This window comes from Vulpes vulpes, chromosome 13 (genome assembly GCF_048418805.1).
Source record: "Vulpes vulpes isolate BD-2025 chromosome 13, VulVul3, whole genome shotgun sequence".
In the NCBI taxonomy this organism is placed as follows: domain Eukaryota; kingdom Metazoa; phylum Chordata; class Mammalia; order Carnivora; family Canidae; genus Vulpes; species Vulpes vulpes.
Window position 1 is genome coordinate 116,025,257 of NC_132792.1, and position 12,355 is coordinate 116,037,611.

The 12,355-nt window shown below is 43.1% G+C and overlaps 2 protein-coding genes across 15 annotated transcripts in view; one reads left to right on the top strand and one right to left on the bottom strand.

The window, feature by feature from the left end:
* Positions 1-4,781, top strand: part of KATNAL2 (katanin catalytic subunit A1 like 2) — a 65,959-nt gene extending 61,178 nt beyond the window's left edge. For 2 of the 3 annotated variants that reach the window (XM_025997063.2, XM_025997065.2), the window contains exons 14-16: positions 2,872-3,034; positions 3,879-3,981; positions 4,500-4,781. In XM_025997063.2, coding sequence (XP_025852848.1) covers positions 2,872-3,034; positions 3,879-3,981; positions 4,500-4,639 — 406 coding nt within the window. In that variant the 3' untranslated portion in view covers positions 4,640-4,781. Of the gene's footprint in view, positions 1-901; positions 1,014-2,871; positions 3,035-3,878; positions 3,982-4,499 lie in introns of all 3 variants that reach the window. The other variant, XR_011996248.1, reaches the window with a different exon arrangement.
* Positions 4,782-8,716: 3,935 nt separating this feature from the next.
* The window catches only part of HDHD2 (haloacid dehalogenase like hydrolase domain containing 2), a 37,383-nt gene continuing 33,744 nt past the window's right edge, over positions 8,717-12,355 (bottom strand). For 8 of the 12 annotated variants that reach the window (XM_025997066.2, XM_025997071.2, XM_025997067.2 and 5 more), the window contains exon 7: positions 8,843-12,127. In XM_025997066.2, the coding sequence (XP_025852851.1) occupies positions 12,012-12,127 (116 nt within the window). In that variant the 3' untranslated portion in view covers positions 8,843-12,011. Of the gene's footprint in view, positions 8,808-8,842; positions 12,128-12,355 lie in introns of those variants that run through there. The other 4 variants (XM_025997069.2, XM_072732322.1, XM_072732323.1 and 1 more) reach the window with 2 other exon arrangements.

Sequence of the window (12,355 nt, forward strand, 5' to 3'; positions counted from 1 at the left end):
ACATGTCTGCTGGAATCTTCTTGCCAACACCACCCTGACCTGATGATCCTCTGCACCCAGTAGGATTAGGAGACCCTGGCACCTCACCTTGTCATCCCAGGGATTCCTTTTTCTTTCTGTTTCTGGGATCTTGTATAGCCCTTTGGTTTGGTTTATTCTCTCCCTTTGGTCTTTCAGTACCTTCCTGATAAAGGGTGAGTGGCAGGTAACTTTTAGGCTTCGTGTGTTGAACGTATCTTTTTTCTGTCCGCTAACTTAGTTGCCTGATCAAGATACAGACTTCTATGTTGGAAATTATTTTTCCTCAGAAGTCTGAAGGCATTGCTCTATTTTCCTTTAATGTCTCGCATTGTTGATGAGAAGTCTTATTACTGATCCTTTGTCAGTAATCTGCTTTTTTTCTCCCCGGAAGCTTTTATGATCCTCTCTTTGTCCTTGGGGTCCTGAGATTTCATCATGGTCAGCAGTCTACTTGCCGTTATTGTACTGGCATCAGACGGGTGCCCAAGGGGCATGCTTTGGGGTCTCACTGTTTGGATTCAAATCCACTGCCACTATCCCCTAGCTTTCTGACCTCAAGCAAGCAACTCAACCTCCATGCCTCAGTTTCCTTACCTTAAAATGGGTATAAAAATAGTACCTATCTCAGACGGTTGTTGTGAGGATTAAGTGAGTTAATATCTGTAAAATGCTGAAGCTGGTGCCTACCGCTTTGGAACTACTACTTAAGGAAAAGCTTTTATTAAGGTTTCAAACACAAAAAATAATTTCATAGAGTTTTGTGACGTTTCCTTGACTCTGTGCCTTGAATACAAATGTTGGCTTTGAGATGGGGAATGGCTGCACGGGCAGGGGTGGGGGAGCAGCTCTGAGTCTCTGATGTGAAATAAAATTTCAACAGGGCTTGGCTGATAAAGAACAAAACAAATGGAAAAAAGCAATAGGTGATTGTTAACTGCTGGTAAAGCACCCCCAGACTATGGAGTCTCAGCTCAGGACTGGAGTAAAAACAGGTAAAGAAAAGAATTTTTAAAGAAATCTTGTCTCACCACATTAGGATTCACATATGCTCCCTGAAAGAGTGTTTTCATTTTTCAAGGTAAAAGGGAGCAGTATCAGCATAGAGATTTAGACTGAGAGTAAGAGAAACAGAAAGATGCGCTGAAAGTTTTGTGTCTTTATGAATGAGAAATATCTGGTGAGGATGCTTTCACCATTACTCTTTACTAATGGTTATGCAGACCAACACACAGGCACCACCTAATTTCTATACTAGGAAATCAAATAGATGTTTCCTTTCCTTCTAAGAACCTGAAATATTAACATATAAAGAGTTCACAAACTCACACTCAAAATGAACTATTAATATGCACAGTAATTCAAGGGGACCAAAGACCCCCAGTTAATGAGGGAAAACTTATTTTATCAAAGTGCCAAATAATACATTTGGAATGAAAAAAAAATTTAAATCACTATCTTGCAGTCTTATGAAATAACCAATTCAAAGATCATTGACAGATGCTAAAACCACTAGTTGAGAGGGGATGGGGAAAGGAGTATTCACGTGGTGCCAACGTACTGTATATGGAATGCTTACTACTTGCAAAGAGATGTTTACAATGGAGACATCTGTGGTCACCAGGTGATCCCAATAAGACCACATCACTAATGGTGAGACACACCAACCTGTGGATCCTGGTGTATTGAATATGAAGACATCATCTATGAAATATACTCACCAAGAATCATTACCCTGATTCTAATTAAGCTTTTGGACCTAAATTCCATCTTAGATGACAGGGCATAGAACCAATTACTTACACAAAATCATGATGAAAACATCAGGTGAGTCCAGAATGTGGCTTATCTTGGTCAAGGCCAAGTCCAAAGCCAGGACAAGGAGATTGGTCTACACGATAAGAGAGTTAGGAGATATAACCATATGTAATACATGATCCTTGATTGGATTTGGGTTGGAAAAGATATTTGGGGGATCACTGGAAACATTTGAATATGGAATGAACATTAGGCACATTATGCATTCAGTATTAATTCTGTTGGATGTCATAATAGTCGAAGCTATCTAAGAAAATGTCCTTATCGGGGGAAATGTGAAAGCATTAAGGGGTGGCCTTTCATGATGTAATTTACTTTGAAATAACTTGGCTGGATAAATAGATATGAAGCAAATATGATGAAACAGTTAACTGCCGTTGAATTAGGGTGGAAGGTAAATGGATATCCATTGTTTTATTCCACTTTTCTATTTGTTTGGAAATTTTATATTAAGAAGTTGAGAGAATTGGCTTGCAGATGCAAAATTGCATAATGCTGGCCTGACGGTGTTTTGGGAGGAGCAGGCACGAGGGTCTCAAAGGGCTACATTTGCACTGAGCACCCTGGAAGGAGCTTTTGCTCTTTTGGAGTTCAGCAGAGCAATGGAGTGAGACAGCCACTTGCTCTAGAATGTATGAGAGTTTGGGAAGAATTAATGTACTTCCCAGAGTGCCCAAGTTATTGTCAGGAACGATAACTCACTGGCAGGATCAGACTAAATAATTCATGGTACAACTGCAATGGGAATACTCATATTTGGTTGTTGTTAGTTGGATTTTTCCCCCCCAATTTAAATCACCTAAGTTTATCTCCTTTACATGAGGTGTTTTGGGGAATGCATTTCCTTTTTTTAATCAATTCTTTCTCCCAAACAACATGAAGTAATTGTCCTATTTGCTCAGGTATAGGTATAGAGTAACAGTTAAAACACAGAATTGCTTCTTACAATGGCTAAATTGTTCTTACAATATAGTTGTTGCTTAAGAAGTGAGTTGACTGCTCCAGGCATGTCCCTTATTTCCTATGTGATCTCAGGGAGCTGGACTGTGCCATGTTACGCCGCCTGGAGAAAAGGATTCTGGTTGATCTCCCGAGCCGGGAGGCCAGGCGGGCCATGATCTACCACTGGCTGCCCCCTGTGAGCAAGAGCAGAGCCCTAGAGCTGCGCACGGAGCTGGAGTACAGCGTGCTGAGCCAGGTAGGCTGCCCTGGAGGGAGCGCCTGCAGGCCTGGCGGCCGCTATGCAAATCTTCTGGGCTGGGTCCTCTCCTGAGCTGTTTGGGGCATATGCCTTGAGTCACTCAGGAAAGACCGGAGCTGCCCCAGCAGTGCAATGTGAAAGAGTGAGCTCTCCGTCCCTCAGAAACATTCCAGCAGGGAGGAACAGGGTGGAGTGATGTCGTGGGAATAGCACAGGGTTTTCACTCAGAGAACGGAGGGTCAAATCCTGGTCCCGCCCCTTATTAGCTGTGTGGCCTCGGGGAAACCACTTACTCTAGAAGCCTGTTTCTTCATCTGCAAAATGGGTAACCCCTAGGCTGCAAAGGACTAGTGATGATTCACAAGAAGTCTCTTACAAATGGAAATGAGGGTGTGGGCCTGCCACCCTCCTGGTCACTGCTGTCACTGCCCCCTATGAGTGGACACTTGAACATATGATGTTCTCTGCGGTTCCTCAAAGGCAAGCATGATCTTATTTACAAGAACCGAAGTGTTTACCAAATGTGATCATCCTTAGGTTGGGACACAAGGGCCCCATCAGGCTACCACGGGTGGTCTGCTCTCCGCCAGCATCTTACAGCATATATCTGGATGGTGGTAGGAAGTTTTCTTTATTGCTCAGCTTCTCAGGTTATCCAAACGCGTAAGCAGCCTCTCCCCTTACAAGCATCATAGCTGTGGGAATCTTTGTGTAGTGTTCCTGGGGGACAGATACAGGGCCGAAAAAGTGGCTCTCATACAGGGTCTTGCCTATAAGAACGTAATCACCACTAGCACTCAGCTAGTGCTAGGGACCAACAGCTGGTCTGTGGCTGTTTCAGGAGACGGAGGGCTACTCAGGTTCAGACATTAAGCTCGTCTGCAGGGAAGCAGCCATGCGGCCTATGAGGAAGATCTTCAGTGCCCTTGAAAATCATCCATCAGGTATGGCCGGGATCACAGCAAAGATACTATGGGAGAGGAATGTGTTAAAAAAAAAACCCAACTTTCACCAGCAGATGGAGCCTTGCTCCTGTTCTTGGGTGGCTCTTCACACTTGCAACGTTCTTTGGTCAAATTGTCCTTCCTGTACTCAACTCATTTCTCCTCTATTGTTCTGTTTTGGATCAACTTTGTCCCAGGTGATAAACTCCCTGGGGCTCAGGCTTTTATTTCTTTGGCACACTATGATGTTGGGCTGGATCCATTTGCGGCACTCTATAACTATTAAACACTACTTTGATAATGATGCATTTAAGTCATATTTTTTATCTGGGCTTGAGTTGCTGAATTGCCCATTAAAGAATTTCTTCCCCAGCTCTCTTTAGTCTTGCCCCTTGCCGCATTAACCATTAAGAATGCTGCATTATGCATTGTCTTGAAAAAAAGATCTATTAGCATTTCAAGAGCACTGATCACCATAAGGTCAATTATTGTGCTGTTACTGTTGTGTTTTTATCCAGAGAGCAGCAATTTACCTGGAATCCAGCTGGATACAGTGACCACTGCTGACTTCTTAGATGTGCTAGCTCACACCAAGCCTTCAGCAAAGAATCTGACTCAAAGATACTCAGCCTGGCAAAGTGAGTTCGAGTCTGTATGAAATCACATTTATCCTGCCCTGGCCAGGATCAACCACAGAGGCCTCCTAATTTCTTAGTGTAAGCAGAGGAACAATGATTGGAACAGAAAAATTATCCTTGAAGATGGAGTTTGTTTGAACAACTATACTATTTTGGAAATAAGAGGTATTTGTGTTAATTTTTCGTCATTGATGCCAGCAAAATACTGAAGATGTCATTTACAAGTGTATATGCTATTAGTCACACAAAGACTTTTCTCACAACTAGACCCCGCACAATTCTGATGAACAGTTTCTTACAGTGTTCCTTGTTTGTGAATTGGTATTTTCATTTTGAAGAAAAAGATGTAGTTTAGGAAGTTGTGTTGGAACGCACAGAGTGGCTCTGAGTTGAGGAGCCAAGTGGAAGCTGAACTTGACAGACTATCCGCCCAGTTGATGGGCTCCAGGGTGGTTAAGAATGGGCACAGGGAAGGACATGTAGAGTGTTTCTTCTGCCAACATCCGCAACCTCATCGGCCCTCCCTAACTCTGACCCCAACCAGTTTTATCAGCAGCAAAGCCTGACCAGACTAGCTCCCACCCACAGAGTCTCAGATCTACTTCAGGACAGGAGCTTCTTGAGTCTAGAGCTAGTAGCAGGGTGTCTGTCCCCCCAACCCCCCACCAGCTTCCAGTCTGAGCCCTCTGAGTTCTGGCTCCTAGGAACATCTTTTGACTCTCCCCTTCCCATGTGCTCAGCCCTCTTCCCACTGAACAGCTCCTCAGTGGATCTGAAGCTTAGGTTGGGGAACCAGAGATTCCACAATCGCTGTCCTAGGTCACCCCTGCTCTTTGGCTCCCCCACATCTTCTCAGGGGCTTGTCAACAGTTGGAAGCATCTCCTTCAGAATCTCATGATTTGAGGCATCTACTTTCAGATGATAATCACGTCTCTAAGTGATGCCACCACCCCTCTTCTCAGCTAGAACTCACCTGTGGTAGTCACCTCCTTTTCCCCTTCCTCACCTCATTTTCTTCATCCCTGCAAGGCACACTCCTCCTCCAAAGAAAAACTTGCAGGAAAGGGGCATTTTGGATAGCTAAATATTCCAAAGGATTTTACCCTAATTTTAAACAAAAACAAAGGACTTTAGGGGGGATACTGATTATTTTGAACAGAATATTCTCTAATGCCTTTAAAAATGCCATTTCCTGGGCAATGTAGCCAAACTGAAAATACACCATCTATATAACAAATTAAAAATAAACAAAGATATCCCAACTTAGTATAGGCTGAACTTAAACTTCTTTGTGATCATGGTGTTGCACTATGCAACATTAGTGCTACCCCAGACGTAGAAGTCTGTACACGAAATTTACGTCTCAGGCTGCCATTCTGTTCAACTTCCACCATCTGCTTTCTGTGCTTTGGGATCATTTTGTCAGGCTGTCAGCAGGCATTTCTTGGAGCTTAGGCCACTACCATCCTTTCTGTTTTCACAAGATCTCACTTGGATAGAACCTCAATTGTTGCTAATTTGTTCTGGTTTGTGTGTGTGTGTGTAGTTAAAAGTGAACAGGCAAAGGGGCAGAGGACACAGCCCCTGGGGAGAGCATGCCTTTTGACGTCTGGCATCTTTTAGCGTACCGCTCTTCCCTTACGCCATTCAGGATCAGCAGGGTTTGGCCATCCCTCATGGCACATACAACCCTACATACCACTATGTCCTGGCATGCCTCCACATCCTTCCTTCATTCCTCTTAAGAATCTCTAAGTTCATCTTTGTAATACTTCCATCTTGTTGAGTTGCATATTCAATCCTCCTCTTTCCCTTAGAAAGTTTGTCTCCAAATAATTATGCAAGTATGTTTGCAGGTCCTTTTAGTTCAGTGACTTTTTTTTATCTGTTTTATAGACTAAGGGCTTCCCGCTTTGGATGAAATGAGATGTAGCTCTTTCATCCCTCTGCTGTGTCCCTACCAATACACAGGTCTTTCCCCACCATCTAGGTTAACTCAGTAATCAGTATTTCTATGAGAACACATACGGTTCATGCAGAGCCAACTAGTGAATCAAAATTACATTCCCTTTATGTTGGTTTTGTCTTTTCAGGCATTAATAGGTGCCTTGTTTTATCATTTGCTTGATTTTTGAAGTATCTATTCTTATTTTTTTGCAGCATATTCCCAGATCTGTCAGATATCTATCAGTATTAGTTTCCAAATGGGCAATATTGGATAAACTGTCCATTCCATTCCCATACACTCTGGTCCTGGTGTTTTAAGAGAAAGGCACCAGGAACCATTATAGAATAAGCAGAGATGTACCCAGTCCCAATTTTCAGGCCTGTAGTTCCCCTGGGCTCACCACCATGCCTGCTCTCCCCAAGGCCTTACTTGGCTCCACCTTTCTAGAGAATAAACTTCCTTTCTTCTACCTTGGCTGGGGGTATGCATCTGGCTGCTCAGAGCTGGGAAAGTTTCTGGGGCTCCAACCATTCTGTTTACGGGCTTCAAACTAATTCCTTGCTTCTCAACCTACCTCACACCTCACCTCCACTCTACCTGGTGTCTCCAAGCCTTGGATCTTTGAGGTTCCACAGGCTGTTTGGGTTGTCTTTCTTTGCGCCGATTTTTGTTAACAACCCATCCACTCTCCGCCCTTCAAATTATCATAGCCTCTCGTCCACTGGTATCTGCTCTCGTGGCTCTCCTTGAGCTTATACCTTCTTTATTTCTTTACCTTGATTTTAGTGGAGCTCTGAGAAATAGAGACAAACTAAGACATATTAGTCTATGTTTAGAGTCTCTATTATTTAAAGAGTGGATTAGAAGTAAACCCGAGTTTATAGGGATATAGGAACGTGGCCTATTGTTGGAGGAAAATTTAACTTCATCCAACATGTGGTATTTTGTCAAAATGCAGAAGTCACAATACCTGTAGGAACTTGGAACATAGTAACACATGAGTAAAGTAAGCTGGGTATAAAAGAAGGAAGAGGTGAGGGCTGGGAGAGGGTGAGACTACTTGAATAACGTAGCAGTGGTATAGCTCTCATGACCCAACGTTGCCAGATCTTGGTCTTCCTAGGAAAACCAGCAGTATCCAATTTGCATTTGAGATCTCTTGATGCCCAGATGTTGGCAACAAAGGTTAAGTATTTGTTAGAATTTGTAGCTTGTCCCTGCATCTTATTTACGTCACCATCAAGCCATCACAGCCTTATCTGAAATAATCCTCTCCCTTGTTTTCCTGTTCATCATGTAGCCATAGATCTATTGCATTAAGTAGTTGTGTGTAGGTTTTGTCTTTTTACCCTACTCAAAATGTTAGCCTCCCATGGTTGTGGTACTTTTGTCACTGCCATTGAATGAAATATCCTTTAAAACAACATTCTTTAAAATGAGCGCTTTATCTGTTTCACAGGCTAGAAGCTGTGATTATTGTTCCAAAGCACATAGTTCACTGCACATGACCACTTCTCTGAGAGGACTTCTATAACATACTTTGAACTTGTCAGAGTCCTCTGGACTATTCAGGTGTATTTTTATATGCTTTGATTTCCCAACTAGAAGATATGCATCTTAATAACTGGAGCTACTCTCTGCTGTCCTCCTTTGTACCTTACCCACAGTTGGCATTTGTAATTTGGTATTCTCAGGTGCATTAGCCAGTGAAACAAACAGGAGTTGAGTTGTGTAGGATGTGAAGGTAAGCATAGAAAAGAGGAAGGTATTCAAAATTGATTTTAAAGGCTATATAATTTCAATGATAAATGATTTCTGGTGCTCTGGTGTCTCATTCTGGTTGTCCCTTAAACAAAGCAGCATGCTTCAGGGTGACAGGCCTTGATGGCTGGCCTAATAAAGTCAGCAAAGGTCCTAGTTTATGTAAAAGAAAAGTTTTTGTGACTTATGCCAAAGGAACCTGATAACACAAACATGGCTTTTTTTTTTTATAGCATTAGTGTCTTTTTTAAAAATTTTTTTATTTATTTATGATAGTCACAGAGAGAGAGAGAGAGAGAGGCAGAGACACACGCAGAGGGAGAAGCAGGCTCCATGCACCGGGAGCCCGACGCGGGATTCGATCCCGGGTCCCCAGGATCGCGCCCTGGGCCAAAGGCAGGCGCCAAACCGCTGCGCCACCCAGGGATCCCCACAAACATGGCTTTATGCAAGCATCTGCTAATATGAAAAAGGGATTCTGCTGGTTAAGGTGGAGTATTTTAGTGAAATAGATTAGTGTTTTAAAAATTCTTTATTGTAGGTGCCCAAGGATTTCAGTTTCATTCTTCAGGAACCACTACTGATCCCAAACCAAATGAACATAACCCATGCAGGTGTGTTTTTAACTTTCTGGTCCAACGTGGTACAATAATTTCTAAGTGTGAGATTAAGGGTGAGGTGATGACACTATCCTTCCAAGGGACTTTCTGACATCAGTGACTACAGTATTCCAACGGCCCTGATCAGCTCCGACAGATGCAGAATGGTGGGTAGAAGAGCTACTGCACAACTAGCTAATTCTGGAAGGATGAGAGTGAAGTGGTGGGACAACCATGTCTCCACCACTGGGCTGATGCTTTGCCTTCTTCCACACCCAGCACAACCCTGGCTTAGAGCAGATGCTCAGTAATCCGCTCTTGACTAGTGAGTGTTGTCTACTACCTTTTCCAGTTCCAAAATGGCACTTGGTGCCTCTTCTGGGCCTAAGAGAGGATTGTACTAAAAATGATGCAAACACTGTCCTTGAGGTCATACCACAGGAAAGCGCTTTAAATGGGATGGCTGGAAAAACGAAGTCTTTCAGGTACTTCAGTTATTAAATATCCTCCATGAAGCCCAAGGCAGACCAACCGGCTGTGCTAGCAATGTTTATAGTAACCTGGATCTAAAACAAGATTTTCATTTATCTTCCTGAAGCTCACTGTGGACGTGTCAGCTAACAAGCTCTGTGTTTGTTAAATACAGCCAAACTAGAATGGAGGAAAGAAGCCTTTTTCTTGGCTGGGGACCTTATTCTCACATGGCCTTACCTATTCCTGTCATTGTTTGAGTCCTGGCACATCAGTGATGTCTGCTTCCTTGCTTTAGCTCTAACCTGTCTCTAGAGCATCAGATCCCTTATCTCCGAGTGTCTAATGTGGCCTCTCCTATGGGAAACGAATCCAAAATGAAAATTTTCTCCTTCCTACTCATCACTATACCTTCTAACATTAAATTCCTATAGCATTTACTAGTTTGTATTGGTTCCGTAACCATCTGAGTGCCTAACTGGGTTGCAGGAGGTATAGGAAGAACGAGACACTGTCCTGTCTGGTAGGGAGAAGGGACGTGTGAGTAGCGAAGTGTAATGTAATAAGTGCTATGAGAGCACAAAGGAGGGGACGCCTCATTCCACCTGCAGTCAGGCGGACATCTCAGAGGAAGGCCACTGGAGTACTAATAGCATCTTGTGTGTTCTCCCTAGCTCCTCCACCAGTAAGGGTCCTCAGGGTAAAATCCTTCTCTTGTACACTTGATTACTTCCTAGCATGGCACTTAGCACGTAGCAACCAGCACTCAATGGTGCTTGAGCCAAGGAATCATTGACCCAGGCACCCAGGCAACAGGCCCAAGCTGAATGCAGGACATCCATCAGGCACAAGCGGCATGCTCTACCTGCACTCTGAGCTTCTCTATGTGCCTCTGCGTGTGCGAGTTTAAATGGAGTACAGTGTCTCTTTCTTTTTAATCCCCAGGAAGACTTCCCCATTGAACTGACTTTTGAGATGAATTCTATCGAGACTTTTCAGATCACTCAGTGTGGACAGTCTTGCTACGTCCGCCCCAAAACACACAGCACTCAGCATCTGCCTGATTCTACTCTCAATACTTAAGACGCTGGTCATGCATTTAACCCTCACCACAAGCCTACGTGGCGGGTGCTGGCACTGTCTCCATTTTACAGGGGTGTGAGAGCTTAGGTGACTTGCCCAAGGGCACAGAGCTGTGTAACTGCTGGTCAGGCCCCCAAACTTATGCTCCTGGCCATTCCACTCATGCTTCGGATCTGTGGTGGCAGTCCTATCACATCTGTCCTTTGCACTCTAGGCTGTGTTAGTACTAAGTCAGGGCATCTGCAGAGACAAGAACAGAGTGATCAAAAGACCACCAAAAGGAGAGGGAGCTGCCATTTATTTAGCTTTCCTCTCTGCCGTCCAAGATCAAGCTGATCTCTAAACAAGCATCAAAGCCCGAAGCTCATTAACATCGGTGTGTGCTTCAATAAGGTGAACGCCACAATGATGTACAATTACATGCTAATAATTCAATGCCCAAGAGTCCTGTAAAACAATTGCCAAGGCCCAGGATTATCACAGTATGCAAATGCACTAGGAAAATCATTACCTACTTAGTCCCCTTCATTTTGGTGGGTCTAACACGAGAAGAATAATCCATGCTACCAGACGAGATTTCATTTTACAGCTGTAGTAACCAAGTACATAAAAGCTTGAATCTGTCCCAATAGCTTCTCAAAGATTTTTCCCATAGTGTCAGAGGCAAAAATAATGAAATCTTGCAAATGTACAGTTAATAGGACCCTGGTGGACGCTAACTTCAAAAATGCATGGTCTATAAGACATTAAAGGCTTGATTTTAGTTTCTGCACTGTTCCTGTTAATAACAATGTCTAATTAAAACATCTGTAAAATACTGATAGTTTTAATTTTACATAAAATTTCCAAAACAACTGTTACACAGTATAATAGGTATCTGCAATGAATAGGTTATTAATGGAAATATTATTTTAAATTAAAATCAGGTTCTAAATTTAAATTAGTCATCTCTGGCTAATGAAGAGAAAAAGAAGTCACCCGTGCTGGGAATAATACAGTAGATAATCTGGTTTTCAACATCCATTAAGGCAAATTCACTTGATCACTTGGGCTAAAGGACAATTTATTTTGCTTCTTCTGACTTGTATTCATTCCACTTGGCACTTCTGATGGATTTCACAGTTGAACTTAATATTAAAACTATAGCCTAATGTACTTTTCAACACATTATTTTATAATTTAAAAAACGCCACTCAATTTTATTCACAATCTGAACACTCCCCACTTCCAGTGTCCCAGTGAGGAGACAGCAGAGAACACGACGACGCCCTGCAGTAGGCTCTCCCTCCCAGCCCTGACTAACCTGATGAATATTTTAAAAGGAATGGTAGAAAATCACAGCTTCCCCTTTCTCATCTTCTTTTGCAAAATAAAAGGGATAAGCAAGGCGTAGTGGCTGGCTGCAGTTCAATACCTTTCTTTCTAATTAATGCACAATAGAGGAGTGCTGGTCCCTGTCTATGCTGGCGTGGAGATGGGGAGGGGTTCATTGTGAGCAATGAAAAGATACATCTCCAGTTGCTTCTGATTCACACAGAGGAAGACAGTAGATGCTGCAGAATGTGGTCCACAGCATGAGGGAAGCTCTCACAAGTTAAGTAAGGAGGTGGATTAATTTTTTCTTCATCTGCTGCTCGGTATTTCCCTGAAATGAAAGTAAAGCCAGTGAACAAAGGCTCCTGCTAGAATGCCACATTAATCACATCCCATGAGCACCTGGGCCACCACAGAACCACTCTGGCAAGTACTGGAGAATCAGGGGCTCCCCATCTCCCGAAGCATCTCTTATTGAGGCTTTCAGATGCAATGAGGCAATTCAAAGAAATCTCACATCCAGCATTTTCCCAGGACTCTGGTCTTTCACAACAGACAC